We start from the raw sequence: 15,994 nt of genomic DNA, 5'->3' as shown, positions 1-15,994 counted from the left end.
CAATACAATTGGCAGGGAAAAAGAAATGCAAAAAGGCAAAATGGCTGTCTGAGGAGGCCTTATAAATAGCTGTGAAAAGAAGAGAAGTGAAAGGCAAAGGAGAAAAGGAAGGATATACACATCTGAATGCAGAGTTCCAAAGAATAGCAAGGAGAGATAAGAAAGCCTTTCTCAGTGTTGAGTGCATAGAAATAGAGGAAAACGACAGAATGGGAAAGACTAGAGATCTCTTCAAGAAAATTCGAGATACCAAGGGAACATTTCATGCAAAGATGGGCACAATAAAGGACGGAAATGGTATGGACCTAACAGAAGCAGAAGATATTAAGAGGTGGTGAGAATACACAGAAGAACTATACAAAAAAGATCTTTACGACCCAGATAATCATGATGGTGTGATCACTCACCTAGAGCCACACATCCTGGAATGTGAAGTCAACTGGGCCTTAGGAAACATCTCTATGGACAAAGCTAGTGGAGGTGATGGAATTCCAGTTGAGCTCTTTCAAATCCTGAAACATGATGCTGTGAAAGTGCTACGCTCAATATGTCAGCAAATTTGGAAAACTCAGCAGTGGCCACAGGACTGGAAAAGGTCAGCTTTCACTCCAATCCCAAAGAAAGGCAATGCCAGAGAATGCTCAAACTACGGCACAATTGTACTCATCTCACACGCTAGTAAAGTAATGCTCAAAATTCTCCCAGCCAGGCTTCAGCAATACATGAACTGTGAACTTCCAGATGTTCAAGCTGGTTTTAGAAAAGGCAGAGGAACCAGAGATCAAATTGCCAACATCTTTTGGATCATCAAAAATGCAAGAGAGTTCCAGAAAAATATCTACTTCTCCTTTATTGACTATGTCAAAGCCTTTGACTGTGTGGATCACAATAAACTGTGGAAAACTCTTAAAGAGATGGGAATACCAGACCACCTGACCTGCCTCTTGAGAAATCTGTATGCAGGTCAGGAAGCAACAGTTAGAACTGGACATGGAACAACAGACTGGTTCCAAATAGGGAAAGGAGTACATCAAGGCTGTATGTTGTCACCCTGTGTATTTAACTTATATGCAGAGTACATCATGAGAAATGCTGGGCTGGAGGAAGCACAAGCTGGAATCAAGATTGCTGGGAGAAATATCAATAACCTCAGATATGCAGATAACACCACCCTTATGGCAGAAAGCAAAGAAGAACTAAAGAGCCTCTTGATGAAAGTGAAAGAGGAGAGTGAAAAATTTGGCTTAAAACTCAACATTCAGAAAATCAGGATCATGATCATTCAGAAAAATTCAGATCATGGCATCTGGTCCCATCACTTCATGGGAAATAGATGGGGAAACAATGGAAACAGTGACATTTTATTTTTGGGGGCTCCAAAATCACTGCAGATGGTGACTGCAGCCATGAAATTAAAAGATGCTTGCCCCTTGGAAGAAAAGCTATGACAAATCTAGACAGCATATTCAAAAGCAGAGACATTGCTTTGCCAACAAAGATCCGTCTAGTCAAAGCCATGGTTTTTCCAGTAGTCATGTATAGATGTGAGAGTTGGACTATAAAGAAGGCTGAGCACCGAAGAATTGATGCTTTTGAACTGTGGTGTTGGAGAAGACTCTTGAGAGTCCCCTGGACAGCAAGGAGATCTAAACAGTCCATCCTAAAGGAAATCAGTCCTGAATATTCATTGGAAGGACTGATGCTGAAGCTGAAATTCTTAATACTTTGGCCACCTGATGTGAAGAACTGACTCACTGGAAAAGACCTTGATGCTGAGAAAGATTGAAGGCAAGAGGAGAAGGAGATGACAGAGTATGAGATGGTTGGATGGCATCACTGACTCGATGGACATGAGTTTGGGTAAACTCTGGGTGTTGGTGATGACAGGGAGGCCTGGGGTGCTGCAGTCCACACGGTCCCAAAGAATCAGACACGGCAGAGTGACTGAACTGAACTGAACTGAGGGGTTATTTTAAAAATTCCTCCTCTAACTTCAAAAAAGTTTTTTTCTTTTTAAACTTCTGCTTAGCCTCTTCCTTTTTAAGTGTCCCAACTGCTAGTTCCTTTCTGCTCTCCAGGTTCCAGCCTGGAGCTGATGCTCCTGTCCTTGAATGATGGGCACACCCTAAAACTAAAAGGTCTTACTCCTTTCCCGGTGCATCATAACCTTCTCCAGGAACTGAGATCTATGTCTTCACAGTGGTTTGCTCCTTGGAAGAAAAGCTATGACAACTACAGCATATTCAAAAGCAGAGATATTGCATTGCCAACAAAGATCCATCTAGTCAAAGCTATGGTTTTTCCAGTAGCCATGTATAGATGTGAGAGTTGGACTATAAAGAAGGCTGAGCACCGAAGAATTGATGCTTTTGAACTGTGGGTGTTGGAGAAGACACTTGAGTTCCTACCAGATTCCTACTCTTTTTTCCAAAGTAGCTGTTCTAAACTCTTTGTACTCTCATTGGCATTCCCACTTCAGCACACACTACACTTGTAATTATTCAATTGATTATTTTGTTATTTATTTACTTATTTATTTTTGGCTACCCTGGGTCTCTGTTGCTCTGAGCCAGGCCTACTCTTCGTTGCAGTTTCCCGGCTTCTCATTGCAGTGGCTTCTCTTGTTGGAGAGTTTGGCCTCTCGAGTGTGGGCTTCAGTGATTGCAGCGCACAGGCTTAGCTGCTCCAAGGCATGTGGAATTTTCCAGGACCAGGGATCGAACTCATGTTCCCTGCATTGGCAGGCAGACTCTCAACCACTGGACCACCAGGGAAGACCCTGAATTAATTATTTTAAATGATTGCTTAGTGTCTGTTACACCAGACTAACTTGGAGTTCTGTGAGGTTGTGACGTTATCTGATTTGCTTCTACCATATCTCCAAAATCTAGTGCATGGAGGCAGACCACCTGCAGGGCTTTCACTCCCCCCACCCCCCACTCCAAATTAAGAAGAATATCAAAGCTGTTCAAATTGATGCATCTCAAATATGTCCCTCCCTAAACTGTTTGTCTCCTTCGACCCCTGCCCCTCTTTCTCTACTTTTGACTCTTAGGAAGTCAAATTCTTCTACTTCTTCTTGATCCTTCTCCTTCTCTAGAATTTGCCTTTACCAGATGCTATGCTTTTCCCCTTTAATTGTTCTCTTCCCTTGCTCTTCTTTTCCTTCTGCCCGCAAACACATTTGGAAAGATCCTGCTTTGGAGCCATATGGATGGTAGGGAAACTTGGCTCTTCTTACCAACTGTGTGACTGGGAAGTTTATCTGATTTCCATACGTTTCAATGTGGAAAATGGAGATTGGGTCATTTGTGCTATCTGTGGGTCAGCACTGCTGTGAAATTACACTGAGCTGCTGTGTGTGAAATCTCTAGCCCAAAGCATGGTGTGGAGTAAATACATGAAACTCTGCCACAGATCCTAGATAAATAAGTAAGAAACTTATCTTCAGTTCATACCACTTTTCCAGCTAACATCAGAAAGGACCTCCTTCTGTATCCTGCTTCCAAACTACAGACGTCCCTGCATCCACATACAGCTTTTCTTCTTTCTCTCTATCATGACATTGTTCTCTGGCCTTTCTCCTGCCTTCCTGGAGACAACATTTCATCAATTAGACACTTTCTTTTAAAAAATTATTTATTTAGATTGTATCAGATCTTAGTTGCAGCACATGGGATCTTCATTGCGGTATGTGGGCATCTCCTTAGCTGTGGCATGTGGAATCTTAGTTCCCTGACCAGGGATTGAACCCATGTCTCCTGCACTGGAAGATAGATTCTTAAACACTGGGCCACCAGGGTAGTCCCCTCAATTAAACTCTTTTTGTTAGCTTCAATTCTTCCTGCTCAACAAGTATTTTCTGGCCAGATCAACATTTAATCATACCCAAGACAGCAGCAGGCTCTCTTGGAGAAGGAAATGGCAACCCATTCCAGTGTCCTTGCCTGGGAAATCCCATGGACAGAGGAGACTGGAGGGCTCCAGAACATGGGGGTCTCAAGAGTCAAACATGACTTAGTGACTAAACCACCACCGAGGCTATCTTACCAAAACCCCAACAGACAGACAGACAGACAGACAGACAGACAGACACACACACACACACCCACCCACCCCAGAGCTCTTTCCTGACTTCCTGTTTCTCTCCAGCTATGCTCTCTGATCTCTCTACTCCCTTTCTTGGAAGAGGCATCTAAATTTATTGTTTCAACTTCCTCCCCTCTCACTCACCCCTGTACTTAACCACAATATGACTAGAACTGCCACCGTTCCTGCCAATCGTTGCTGAATCTTGCTGCTGAGTCTACCAACCACTGCTTCTCAGAGCATCTCTACCTTGGTCTCTGGGTAGCACTGGACATGGTGGCTGCCTTCCCCCTGAAATGTTGACTCCCCAGGTCTTTTGGAGGGCTGTGTCATCCTTCTGTTACCAAGTGCAAGTTTGCTCTGCACATCACATGACAGGCCAATGAACCTGAGAGACAGTGATTGAGGCAAGGAAGAGACTTTAACTGGAGAGCTGGCTGACGGAGAAGACAGGTCTAGCACCTCAAATGACCATCTTATGGGGGGGATGGTGGTCTGGAAGCCAGTTTCTTTTATAGATCAGAGATGGGGGAGGTGAGGAAGCAAAGCAACAAGTCCATTAATCTTGCAAACATCTCCCAGAAATGCAAGCCTTAGGCAGGGGATGTGTTCATTTCTTCCTTCCTGCCATCCACAGGTGGACAAGGTTCTGAACAAAGGCACTTTAAACAATCAGGCAGAAGGGCAGGATTCTTGGGGACAGACCATTCTGTGTGGTTATGATAATAAAAGGAACAAAAAGCAAGTCAAAGAAACAGTTCCAGTGTGGAGTCAGAACTGGCTGCTTCTCTGCAGCACTTCTCTTTCTGGCTCCTTCACAGGCCTCTTGGTGTATGTGTATCTTCTAAGTAGGCTCAATAATTTTCGCATTAGTAGTAGTAGTAAACATTAGTCTTTTAACTATTTCTGGTTACTCTAACGATGTTTCTTAACTGTAGGCCTCTGCTTGTGTGACTCGCCTTTCCTGCCAGTCTCTTCTCCCTCTTCCCCTCCTGCTTTCACTTAACTTCCTTCTCAGCTTCACATCTCAGCCTAGAAGCTTCTTCCTCCTGCAAGACTTCCCTCTTCTCCCCAGCTCTGGCACAGGCACTCTTCCTGGGTACTTTCACAGCAACCTACGCTTTCCCTATCATATCACTTATCATCTATACCATAATTACCATAATTATGTTATCTTGGCTCAAATTGCTCTTTTACTGCAAGTTCTGTGAGCGCTTAACTGTGCTTATGTTTTCTGCCCAGGCTCCTAGCAGAATGCCTGGGTCACATAATGGGTGCAAGAATAAATGAGCCAATGAGTAGAGATGGTGTTACTGCTGTATTAGATTGGAAGTTAACCTATCTTATATTTTTTAATGCTGTGTGTTATTATTGTGTGAACTCAGTCTAGCCACTTCTCTAAGCATCCATTTCCTCATCGATTAAGTGGAGAGAAGTAAAGCAATGATCCTGAGAATACTTTGCGAGTGTTATCTCCTTTAATCCACACAAAGACCCAGCAAAGCTGAGCTCTGATGTAAGGAGATAAGGTCTGTATCTTGGGTAGTATGAGGCCAGACAGTTTCCTTGGGAGGGCGATTCTCACTGATACCGTTGAGGAAGGTGGCGAGGTAATTTTCTTCATCTCTGCTTGCTCACAAGCACCTGTTCTTGCTTGGTGAAAAGCAAAACAAAATCTAACAGGAGCCACAAACTTTTCAATTAGAAGAATTTAGCCTCTTCTGGTTTAAAAACAACAGGCTCTTGAGAAAGTAGCATTGACATATATACCTTACCATATGTAAAATAGCTAGAAGGAACGGGCTGTCCAGCACAGGGAACTTGGTTCTCTGTGATGACCTAGAGGGGTGGGATGGGAAGGAGGTTCGGGAGGGAGGGGACTTAGGTATATATATAGCTGATTCACTTCTGTGTATAGTAGCAACTAACACAACATTGTAAAACAATTAGATTCCAATTAAAAAGAAAAGAAAAAAACCCAGGCCCTTCCTAGTCACTCTTCTGAGTCTCTTCACATTTGCTCCTTTAGATCACTGCAATGTTTTAGGGTCCCCCTAACTTTTTCCTTCCATACCCTGACCACAGTGGGAAGGCACAAGGGCAGGGCCTCTGGCCTGCATCCTCCTCATGCCATGGATAGGGTCCCTGGCTCTGGTCACATGTGGACTGATCTCTGCTCCGAGGTCACTTTGCTGGAGCAGACCCCCCGCCCCCCACCCCTCGCCTCTCATGGGCACTGATATCCCCCCACCCAGAGGCTCCCACGGCAGTAGGTGGGTGTGGAAACCTCTTGAACGCCTCTTTGAGACCTTGGAGGAGACAAGACGTGGCAAAGAGCACCCACAAGGGGTATTAAGGACAGGAATTTTATGATTTGTTCTCTAACATATCCCAAGACTTTGAATAGTACTTTGTACATAAGTAGTTTTTTTAAAAAGTTGTTGAGTCGAATGAATGATTTTTAGACTCTCTCTGCCTAATCATTGCCAGGCCACTGTTTCACATGCACTTTGATCCTCAGGTTATCTCGCATTTCTATTCCCTCCTCTCAGGGTTTTAAACCCAAGGCAGGGATAAGGGTGAGTGGAACCCTGAGTAGGCCTCTTACATGGCTCTAAACTGTGTGTTGCTCTCCTCCTGCCTGGCACAGCAACAGTTTTATTTCCATCCTGCCTGATGCAAAACAACCTTATCTCATGTTCTGCTTTCTCTAGGCTCCTTGTCTTACTGTTAAGGTGACTGTGTGTCCTGGTGTTTGCCTATGGCGGTCATGGTATATGCCCATTCTTCCTGTGTAGTTAACAAAAGTGGTCCCCTTCACTCTCAGAAATGTCCTGGCTAGGTGATAAACATCATGGCCAACCCTACCTTTGTTAAACACTTTAAGCTCAGGCGTCCAAACTTATATTTCTTTGTGATTTAAGGTTTAGGTTTGGGAGTTTCATCGAAACCCTTTTCTCTCCCAAGTTCCTGGCTCTTAAAATTAAAAGTTTGGGTTTTTATAACTATGGTTCTAATGTGGGCAATAAGATGTCTATCTTGAAATAGACATTTTAATTAGAAATAAAAATGTTTCAGGAAAGTAAAACAAACATTTAAATATGTCACCCATGTGGCTGGTGCCACTGGTCCACGGAATGAAGCTGGGCAGTGGCCAATCCTAGTACATAAGCCTGGACCTAGGCTGCTCAGGGGAGTCCATGGGTACCTGTTGGGGAAGCAGGTGTGAAATGAACCGGGAGATTTCAAGTGGTATATATATATACACTGCTATGTATAAAATTGGACTTCTCTGGTGGCTCAGGGATAAAGAATCTGCCTGCTAGTGCAGGAGAGTAGGAGATGTAGGTTTGATCCTTGAGTTGGAAAGATCCCCTGGAGAAGACAGTGGCAACCCACTCCAGTAATCTTGAATCTGGGAAATCACATGGACAGAGGATCCTAGTGGCTACAGTCTGTGGGGTCATAGAATTAGACACTGTTTAGTGACTAAACAACAACATGTATAAAATAGATAACTAATGAGAACAGATTGTAGACCACTTAAACTTGTCCTCAATGCTCTGTGGTGACCTAAATGGGAAGAAAATCCAAGGAAGCTGGGATATATGTATATGTGTGGCTGATTCATTTTGCTCAACAGCAGAAACACAGCATTGCAAAGCCAACTATAATAAAAAGATTATAATACTATATACTATATATAATACTAAATAATAAAAAATCCAATTTCAAAAAACAACTAAAAACTGGAAAAAAAAAAGAGTGAATAAAAACTTGTTAACATATTGTCCTTCTAGTAAACTTTAGAAAAGAAATGAAACATTATAGCCAGAATCATTTTTTACCAAATACAGTCTCTCCTTTGTTTTCAGTTGTATCTGCCCTTTCTCTGGGGACAGTTGGTAGAAAGCAATAGGTCTTATTTGATTTGAGGAGTGTGCGTTAAGGGTTAGGATACTTTATAAAAACTCTTTGAAGATGAAAACATCAGCCGAATGCACAGGCTATCAATGAATGTTGTTTCTTTTTCCAAATCTGTGTGATAACACTGCTCTGATTCTAATCAGAAGGTCCATTTGGCAATATGCATGACATCAATTAAGAAAAATTAAGAAAGGCTATGTTAATCATTAAACCATTTGGTAGAAAAATTATAACTGATCTTAATTAAAACATATAATTTGATAGGCAAGCTTTTTAAAAATAAAGGATCCATGGAATTAATCATTAAAGTATGGGACCTCAAAAGTTTGTAAAAAGAGGCTGAGCACCCCTTCCATATAATAGGATGGTTTTACTGACTTCACAGCAGTGGGGTGTTTATTTTCAGACATTTTTCTGATATTAATAAAGGATTTGCCCTGAGGCATTCACACACCCCGACCCACCCAATTTGTCTTGTGACAGATTGTTTTTTTCAGGTTGGTTGACTTGGATTGGGCGAGAACGAATTCCATATATTACTTTGGCCTCATTAGAAACACAGGCTCACCAGTAGACCCAAGGGACAGCCAACTCTGTGTTACGGGACAGGCAGTGACCACTGAGGGCTGATTAAAAGTGACCAGGCCTTCCCAGAGTCGTTATTCCTGTAGCAGCCTAATCAATTCTCCGGAACATCCCGGTGACCCTCTGATGCGGAGCACAGCTCTCCTCTGAGGGTGCCTGTGTGTTTAAGAGAAGAGAATCTTCAGGAGGATGTGGAGGAGGATCCATGGGGGCTGGACAGTGGCCTAGCTAGGGCCACTCTTGCATTCTGACCACCTTTCTTTCTTTCTCCTGCAGTTCTTGAACTGAAGCCTCTCCCTATTTCTCTTCCTTTCCACACCCCTCCACATCCACAGATGGAGTGGCTGCCTTCCGCGCCTTCCTGAAGACGGAGTTCAGTGAAGAGAACCTGGAGTTCTGGTTGGCCTGTGAGGAGTTCAAGAAGACCAGGTCCACTGCCAAACTGGTCTCCAAGGCCCATAGAATCTTTGAGGAGTTTGTGGATGTTCAGGCTCCGCGGGAGGTGCGTTGGCGGTGGGGTCTTGTCAGACCTCCATCCGTAGCCCTCTCTCTGTGAAGGAGTTTGAGCCAGGTTTGACGGGGGCTTTCTTCTGAACTGAGCCTCACTGCTCTGATGGCTCTTGATGAAAAAAGGGATCACTTTTAAGGTGCAGAGCCCAGGGATTCTATAAAAAGGAGCTCTATTAGGAGTATTTTAGCTGTCTATCAGTTAAATGTGTGCCAGCAGGAACTGTGTTTCTATAGGGATTCTGCAAGATAGATGCCAGTAAATTCATGTTAGTTTTCCTAGAGGAAGGCAGCATGGCTTGATGGAACAAGCATGTACTTTGGAATCTTGTTGCAACATTAGCTCCACCACTTACTTGCTGTGTGATCTTGGTCAGCTTACCCTGTTTCTCTGAATCACATTTTCCCAAGTGTAAAAGGGTATAATATCACCTCCCTTTCAAGATTACTATGAGTATTAGGGGTCAAATACCTAGCCAATATTTGCCATTGCTTATTAATGAGTGATTACAGTCACATATTATTTAATGGTATCTCATTTATTGTAATTACTTATAATGGTAATATGAATTTCTGTGTACTGCTATTCTGAGTTATAAAACAGGGTTTTACCTGGGAGGGTTTTATAGAAGAAAAATATTTGCTGTCTATGAATTTAGATGCATTATGTATGTAGAAGTCTTCAATTATGCTTTGACTTGGGACTCAGGAGGTCTTTGGCCAATGGCCAGAATACAGCAGGCTTCTTATAAATGTTGGTTGGATGAGAGATGTACATTCTTAACATAGTCTTTCTCCCCAGGGCATTTGTTTCCTTAGTAGCTGAGAAAGGACAAATGGGCAAGTTTACTCTAGGGAACCCACATTAATGCTAGTCTCTGGTTTAACTCTTGGCCTGACATTGGGAAGACTTCCGGATTGAGGGTTGAGTAATTTGGGCTTTTTTTTTACCTTGACTGTTACTAACTTTCCATAGTACATTAGACCAGCTTTTTTTCTTTTTTAACATTACACACTAAATTTTAATAGCAACAGGGAATAAAAGTGGGGAAGTGAGTGGGAAAGGAGAGTGTTCAGTTGTTCAGTTGTGTGTGACTCTTTGTGACCCCATGGACTGTAGTTATCCCACCAGGCTCCTCTGCCGATGGAATTTTCCAGGCAAGAATACTGGAGTGGGCTGCCATATCCTACTCCACAGACCAGCTTTGATAACTCATTTCTTCAGTATCTTTATAAATTGGAATGAAGAATATTTGGTCTTTAGACCTTACAGGACTCTTCCTGGGGTCAAAAGGGATAACTTTCATGAAAGCAGTTTGTAAAGTATGAATAACCTTAATGTATTTAAGATGCTGTCATGAATAATTATTAAGTAGGACCAGCTGCCAGGTGCCTTGGCCCTTGAGGGCCTGTGATGATGTTCTCTGCTTGTGTCTCCAGGTAAACATAGACTTCCAGACTCGAGAAGCCACGAGGAAGAACATGCAAGAGCCATCCCTGACTTGTTTTGACCAAGCCCAGGGCAAAGTACACAGTCTCATGGAGAAAGACTCTTACCCCCGGTTCCTGAGGTCCAAAATGTACTTAGATTTGCTGTCCCAAAGCCAGAGGCGGCTCAGTTAGAACTCAGATGGGGACTCTTGGAGATCACCGGCTTCCCCCTCCCCTTGCTGCCAAGACCATATTCTAATGTGAAGTGTTGTAGGTGTTCAAAAGCAGTGGCAATTAGGTTGGGAGGCCAGGAGTGAGGAACGGATGAAGGGCCATTCCAAAGTCTGATCCAGCCACCAGAGCTCGGACTCTGTCCTGCCCCCTTTACCTGTGTTTGTGTTTTGGTTAGTGGTCGTACTTTGTCACCCTTCTCTGGGTTGGCAACTTGCCCTTCATAGGGCCTTGGGTCATCTCCACCAAGAAGGGAGATTTGCTGTGTTGGGCTAATCTGTAAATAATGCAAAGGCAATTTCCACCACTTCCACATGCTCCTCGTTTAGGATTCCCGACTCTTTGAACTTGTCCTAGACCCCTGTGAGGGAGGGCTAGAAGACTCTGGATCACATTTGTGATTTGCTGTCGTAATGTAATGGCCAGTCCTGGGTGCTGAGACCTCAGTGTTATCTGGGGTTTTCAGCACTGTCACCGACAGGTGGCCTCTGAGGAAAGGGACAAACTCCATGAAGCTGGCTATTTCTTCCATTTCCATAGGACCAGTATGAAAGGCCGTGACCACTGCCCATCTCAACCTAGGAAATTCACAAGACTCCTATACACTTGCAAATCCAGGAAGGATCTTGGGAGACATCCTTCACCACTTCTGATATAGAGCTGCTATTGAGAAATAGGAAGCTTGCAAGTCTTCCTCAGTTCTACCGAGAAGGTTTCCAGAAGTTGAATGAGCAGGGAATGTAGCGGTAGACTTTTGGGCAGCGGGGCACCATATAACCTCTCTGTTGCTTAATGTACACTCTGTCCTCGCCTCCCTGTGGCATCACACATCATTGACCCCATAGAGTGATGGACGGCTTGGTAAAGGGAGGTGAACTCCCCTAGCATGGACAGCTCTCATGTGCCTAATACTTTCCCTGTCTCCCTCTTCCCCCCTCCATGCAGGTCATGTAATTCTGATGGGGGAGAGTGGGAACTTAGGCCAACACTCTCTTTCCAGCTTGCTTCCTGAGACTATGCTTTCTTAGAAAGGTCCCTCTCATGGGGGCCATCTTGGCTGATCAGGAGCTTCCTTCTTGATGTTTTGGGACTGAACATGGGAGCGAAAGTGAAGCTGAGAAGATCACTGTGAACATCTGGTTTATGGAGAACCTTCCTTCAAGATGACTTCATGGTACCCTGGCACTGCTCTTGGAAGTACATCAGGAAACTCTTCCTTGGAATGGTGAGTGAGATGCAGGAAACCTTTTTCCGGCTGCCCAGGAAGAAGCTGACTTTGGCTCAAGATTGTGGTGCCAGGGAGATGAAGCCTCAGCAGAGAGACCAGAAAGTGGAAGAGGAGCCTGGGAGGTGCTGGTCTCCTGGTAGATTGAATCAGAGAGAACGGGCCGGAGGTCGCTCGGGGTGATTGACAGCTGATGGATTTGGATTCAGCGCAGAGTTCCAAAGCTTTCAGCTGGACTAAATGAAGCTACACAGGTGTGGATTCTGCAGTGCAGGTGACTGAGGCCTTGGTGGAAGCTGTCTCCTCCTGGGGAAAGGATGGGCCTCTTTAAATGTGAGAGTGTTCCACGTTTGCATCCTCGTCCAGCAGCTTCATAAATCTCTTCCTTCCTCAGCTACAGCTACAACAGGCCAAGAAGGCTCTTGAGTCCCACTGGCTGTTGGGGTCCACTGCCCTGCTGAGCATTTGTGAATGAGAGTTGATGTGTCTGTATAAACCGTCAAGGAGAGAAAGAACACAGGACTCCTGAAGAGACCTGTGGAATTTCATGTTCAAGGACTCTGCAGCCTCGTGTGGGCGTTCCTAGTTAGATCGGGTAGTATTCCCCCGTCCCCATTGGTGAAAAACCATCCTTAGCTTATGCTGCCAGAATTAATTTAATGATCGAATTCTCAAACAGGGTATTTCCAATGTTGTTTACATACAAAACGTGCATCTGCTGCCAACTCTACTGTCGAACACGAAGGGCATGTAAATTGGAACAGCACAGAGTTATGGAAACACGAAATGTTCTAGGAGGGGCCTTTTTGCCACTTCCACTGTCCCCAGGAGAAAAGTCTGAACAAGAATGTTATACGGGGGAGCCTAGGGTTCTTGCCAAACTATTGGTGGAAGGAAGGCAGCAGATGGTGGTGTCATGGAGCCCGGTGACTTCCTCTCACGATGGGGAGGTGTGAAGGACCCAGCTTGGGTATCCCAAAATTTGCCACTAAGTGAGGGTGGGTGGGTTTGTGTTTGTGTGTAAAGGAACGTGATAGCTATGTTTATGGTACTCCCGTGGAGAGTGTGTGTGTGTGTGTGTGTGTGTGTGTGTGTGAGAGAGAGAGACAATTAAGAGCACTAGACTAGTACACCACAGAGATGATCTTCCCATGGGTGGAGCTTTCCTCACACCCTTTATGTTCTGCTTCCCACAAGAAGCACAGAGCTCTGCTCTGATGCTACTTTCAGGCACTTTGGTCATGCCAACCCAGATTCTGGTCTGTGACGAAACAAAGAGAAATGTTTACAACATCTAGAGCAATATCTGAGCATACCTCATCCCTGACCTTCCCCATCACCCTGTCCCACCCGCTCCCCTGCCCTCTTCACAAGCCCTCCTCTGCCTCCTTAGTGGGGGCACCCCCAGGGGCTACTTCTCCCATTTGCCGTCTTCCTTGGCACCTTGTGCCGGGCTTGTGCTGTGGACTGCCTTCTGGGTGCAAGCCGTGCAGTGGGCCGGGCAGAGCTGTGACATTTAGGGCTGCTCTCATCCCTGAGTGGCCTTTCAGCCCCACATGAGTAGTAACCGATCTGGGGGCTGGTGTGAGATTTCCTGTTGCCCTCTCTAAACCAAATAGAACATCATAAATGACAACCCTTCAGAGCTCTGGGCACCTCTGGGGTGAGGAAGGATCCCCGAGCAGCATCTATTATGAAACCTGAGGATGTGCAGGGGTTACCCAGAAAGCCTGTTACAATTGCTAATTCCCAGCTTCCACTCCTAGAGATGCTAATCTGATAGATCTGGGGTGGGACTCAAAAATCTGCATTTTTAATAAGTTCCCAGGTATGTAGTGGCCTGTGAACCATACTTTGAAAAAAGATGGTCTAAGACAGTGGTCTAAGACATAAGCTCTCCCCCTTGGCTGTTCAGTGGAACCACCTGGGGAGTTGAAAAAACCCAAATGTCCAGATCCCACCCCAGAACAGCTTGGGGTTGGAACTCAAGCATCAGTAGTTTTTAAAGTTCCACAGGTGAATCCAATGTGCAAATAAGGTTGGGAAGCTGGACCCGAGGGATGGGGAGGGAGGGGTGGTGGTCTCCAGCTGGTCCCAGAGGGCTAGAGCACACCCAGCCACAATCAAGCACAACAAGCAGGAACCTGCCAGCCCTGAATCTGACTCTTAGGGTGGCTGTCTCTATGCCCTCTCTGACTTGCTCTTTTGAGATAAAAATATTTCTGTCCCAGCTGCATGCATGGGGTATGCCACTGGTGGGGGCTGAAGGGGTCCTTGGGGTTTTCTATGGCTCCCGGCTCTTGTTCACAGGGCTTCCTCCAAGCTTGCCTGGTGGGCTGCTTCTCTGTTTTCTGTTTGTGTTCATGCACTCACGTGCTTGCTCATTTCGTGTTAGGCCGTGCCTCTGTACCCAAGGCCGTGAAACATGGGAGCTGGGCTTAGGTAGTGGGTGAGGAGTGCATAGCAGTAATAACAGTGGTAGCACGACAACTTCAGATTCCTCAGTGGAGGGTGTCAGATCCTCAGTACTGAAAGCTCTTTGAGGCTTTCTCTGCCAAGGCCGCAGTGGGGCTTGGGTTGTTGCTCTGCGCCCTCACCATTCCCTTGTTGGTCTCAAGCCGGGTGGGCAGCTGGGAAGTTCCTAGTTGAATTTACTCTCTGGTGCTCTCTGCAGAACTTGCTGCTCTGAACTAACCAAAGCTGTGAATGGCTCTCTGCCCAACCTGCAGGCCTAGCCTCTGGGTGCAGGCCCTGGGCGCTTGTCCCCAGCATGGCCAGGTGTCCAGGTGTGAGGGCAAGGTGTGAACTCACTGTGGTTGAGAGCAGCAGGGCTGCGGGTGGGATGAAGACAAGCTGCTCCTGTGGCATCTGCTTCTCCATAAACCGGAAAGGAGAGGTGGTGGGTGGTGAGTTCAGAGGCAGGATGTCTCCTCTCATCGAGAGCACCCAGACCTCTCCTGACCCCTGTCTGTGCCCACTTCTCAGCCTGGCAGAGGAATTAATGATTTTCCATCTGAAGCTCTCCTGCAATCTGCCAAGCATCAGCCCTCTTTAAATCTGCATCCTCTGTTTTGAAAGCAAAAGAGGTGACGAAGTCACCCCCCAGCACGGGGAGCCTGTGCCACTTGGCATGAGACTGTGAAGGGAGAAGCCAAGCACGGAGATGTCTTCCTGTCCCTGCGACCTCGCTGAATCATGCGATGCCGTGGTCCAAGTCGGCAGGATGGGGCCACTGGCTGTCCCAGCTGTGGGGGCCGGGTCCTGTCGATACACTGGTCCCCTTCCTGCTTCTTCCTCCCTTCTGCCCCTCGGCTCCCTCCCCTCTTCCAAAGACTGAAACAGTGGCTGGGCTTGTGTGCCCTCCAGGTGAGGCAGCATTAGCTGCCGAGTCACGGGGCACGAGCGCATCTGTAGCAGCTCATCCTCATTGAATTGTTTCATTACCGTGCAAAGTGGAATAATGTCATTCACCTCTACTATAAACAAGGCTGAGAGAACATAATAAACCGAACCTGAACACGCTGCCCTTCGCTCTCTGCCCACATTTCTGGCCGGCTGACTCTTTTGTGAGGAAATGCTTCTCATAACACATGGACGCCCCAGGAGGGGGCACACGGCCTCCCCCTGGCAGAGGCTGGCACGGGGCCGGCCATTAGGAAAAGCAGTGGTGTGGGTGAAAACAGGATGGGAAGGACTTGGGATGAGTGGGGGTGGGTGGAGAGTGACTTCGGGCTGCAAGAGTGGCTTTGAAACTGTAAAGTGCTGTGCAAACACGAGGTGGTATTTTTATTAGTGCGACCTACTGCTTGAGAACGCAGGGAGAGAAAAGACTGAGGCATGGCTTGTATATTTGTTCAGCTGGAGCTATCTGAGAATGGAGTGGGTTGATCTTGCCTCTGCCTGTATCTCACTTTATACAATCGCTGTGCCCCTGAAAGGCCTGGGTGAGTCACTGAATCTTCCAGAGTTTCTGGTGATGAGTCCCATGGAGGGGACCCG

The 15,994-nt window shown here is 45.9% G+C and overlaps 1 protein-coding gene across 5 annotated transcripts in view; it reads left to right on the top strand.

Annotated features, from left to right (window-relative positions):
* Positions 1 to 15,525, top strand: part of RGS8 (regulator of G-protein signaling 8) — a 47,475-nt gene extending 31,950 nt beyond the window's left edge. For all 5 annotated transcript variants that reach the window (XM_018060690.1, XM_013970422.2, XM_013970423.2 and 2 more), the window contains 2 exons: positions 8,937 to 9,103; positions 10,549 to 15,525. In XM_018060690.1, coding sequence (XP_017916179.1) covers positions 8,937 to 9,103; positions 10,549 to 10,731 — 350 coding nt within the window. In that variant the 3' untranslated portion in view covers positions 10,732 to 15,525. The remainder of the gene's footprint in view (positions 1 to 8,936; positions 9,104 to 10,548) is intronic.

This window comes from Capra hircus, chromosome 16, assembly GCF_001704415.2.
Source record: "Capra hircus breed San Clemente chromosome 16, ASM170441v1, whole genome shotgun sequence".
In the NCBI taxonomy this organism is placed as follows: Eukaryota; Metazoa; Chordata; class Mammalia; order Artiodactyla; family Bovidae; genus Capra; species Capra hircus.
The sequence above is the reverse complement of the archived record's forward strand: the minus strand, read 5'-3'. Positions and strand labels throughout refer to the sequence as shown.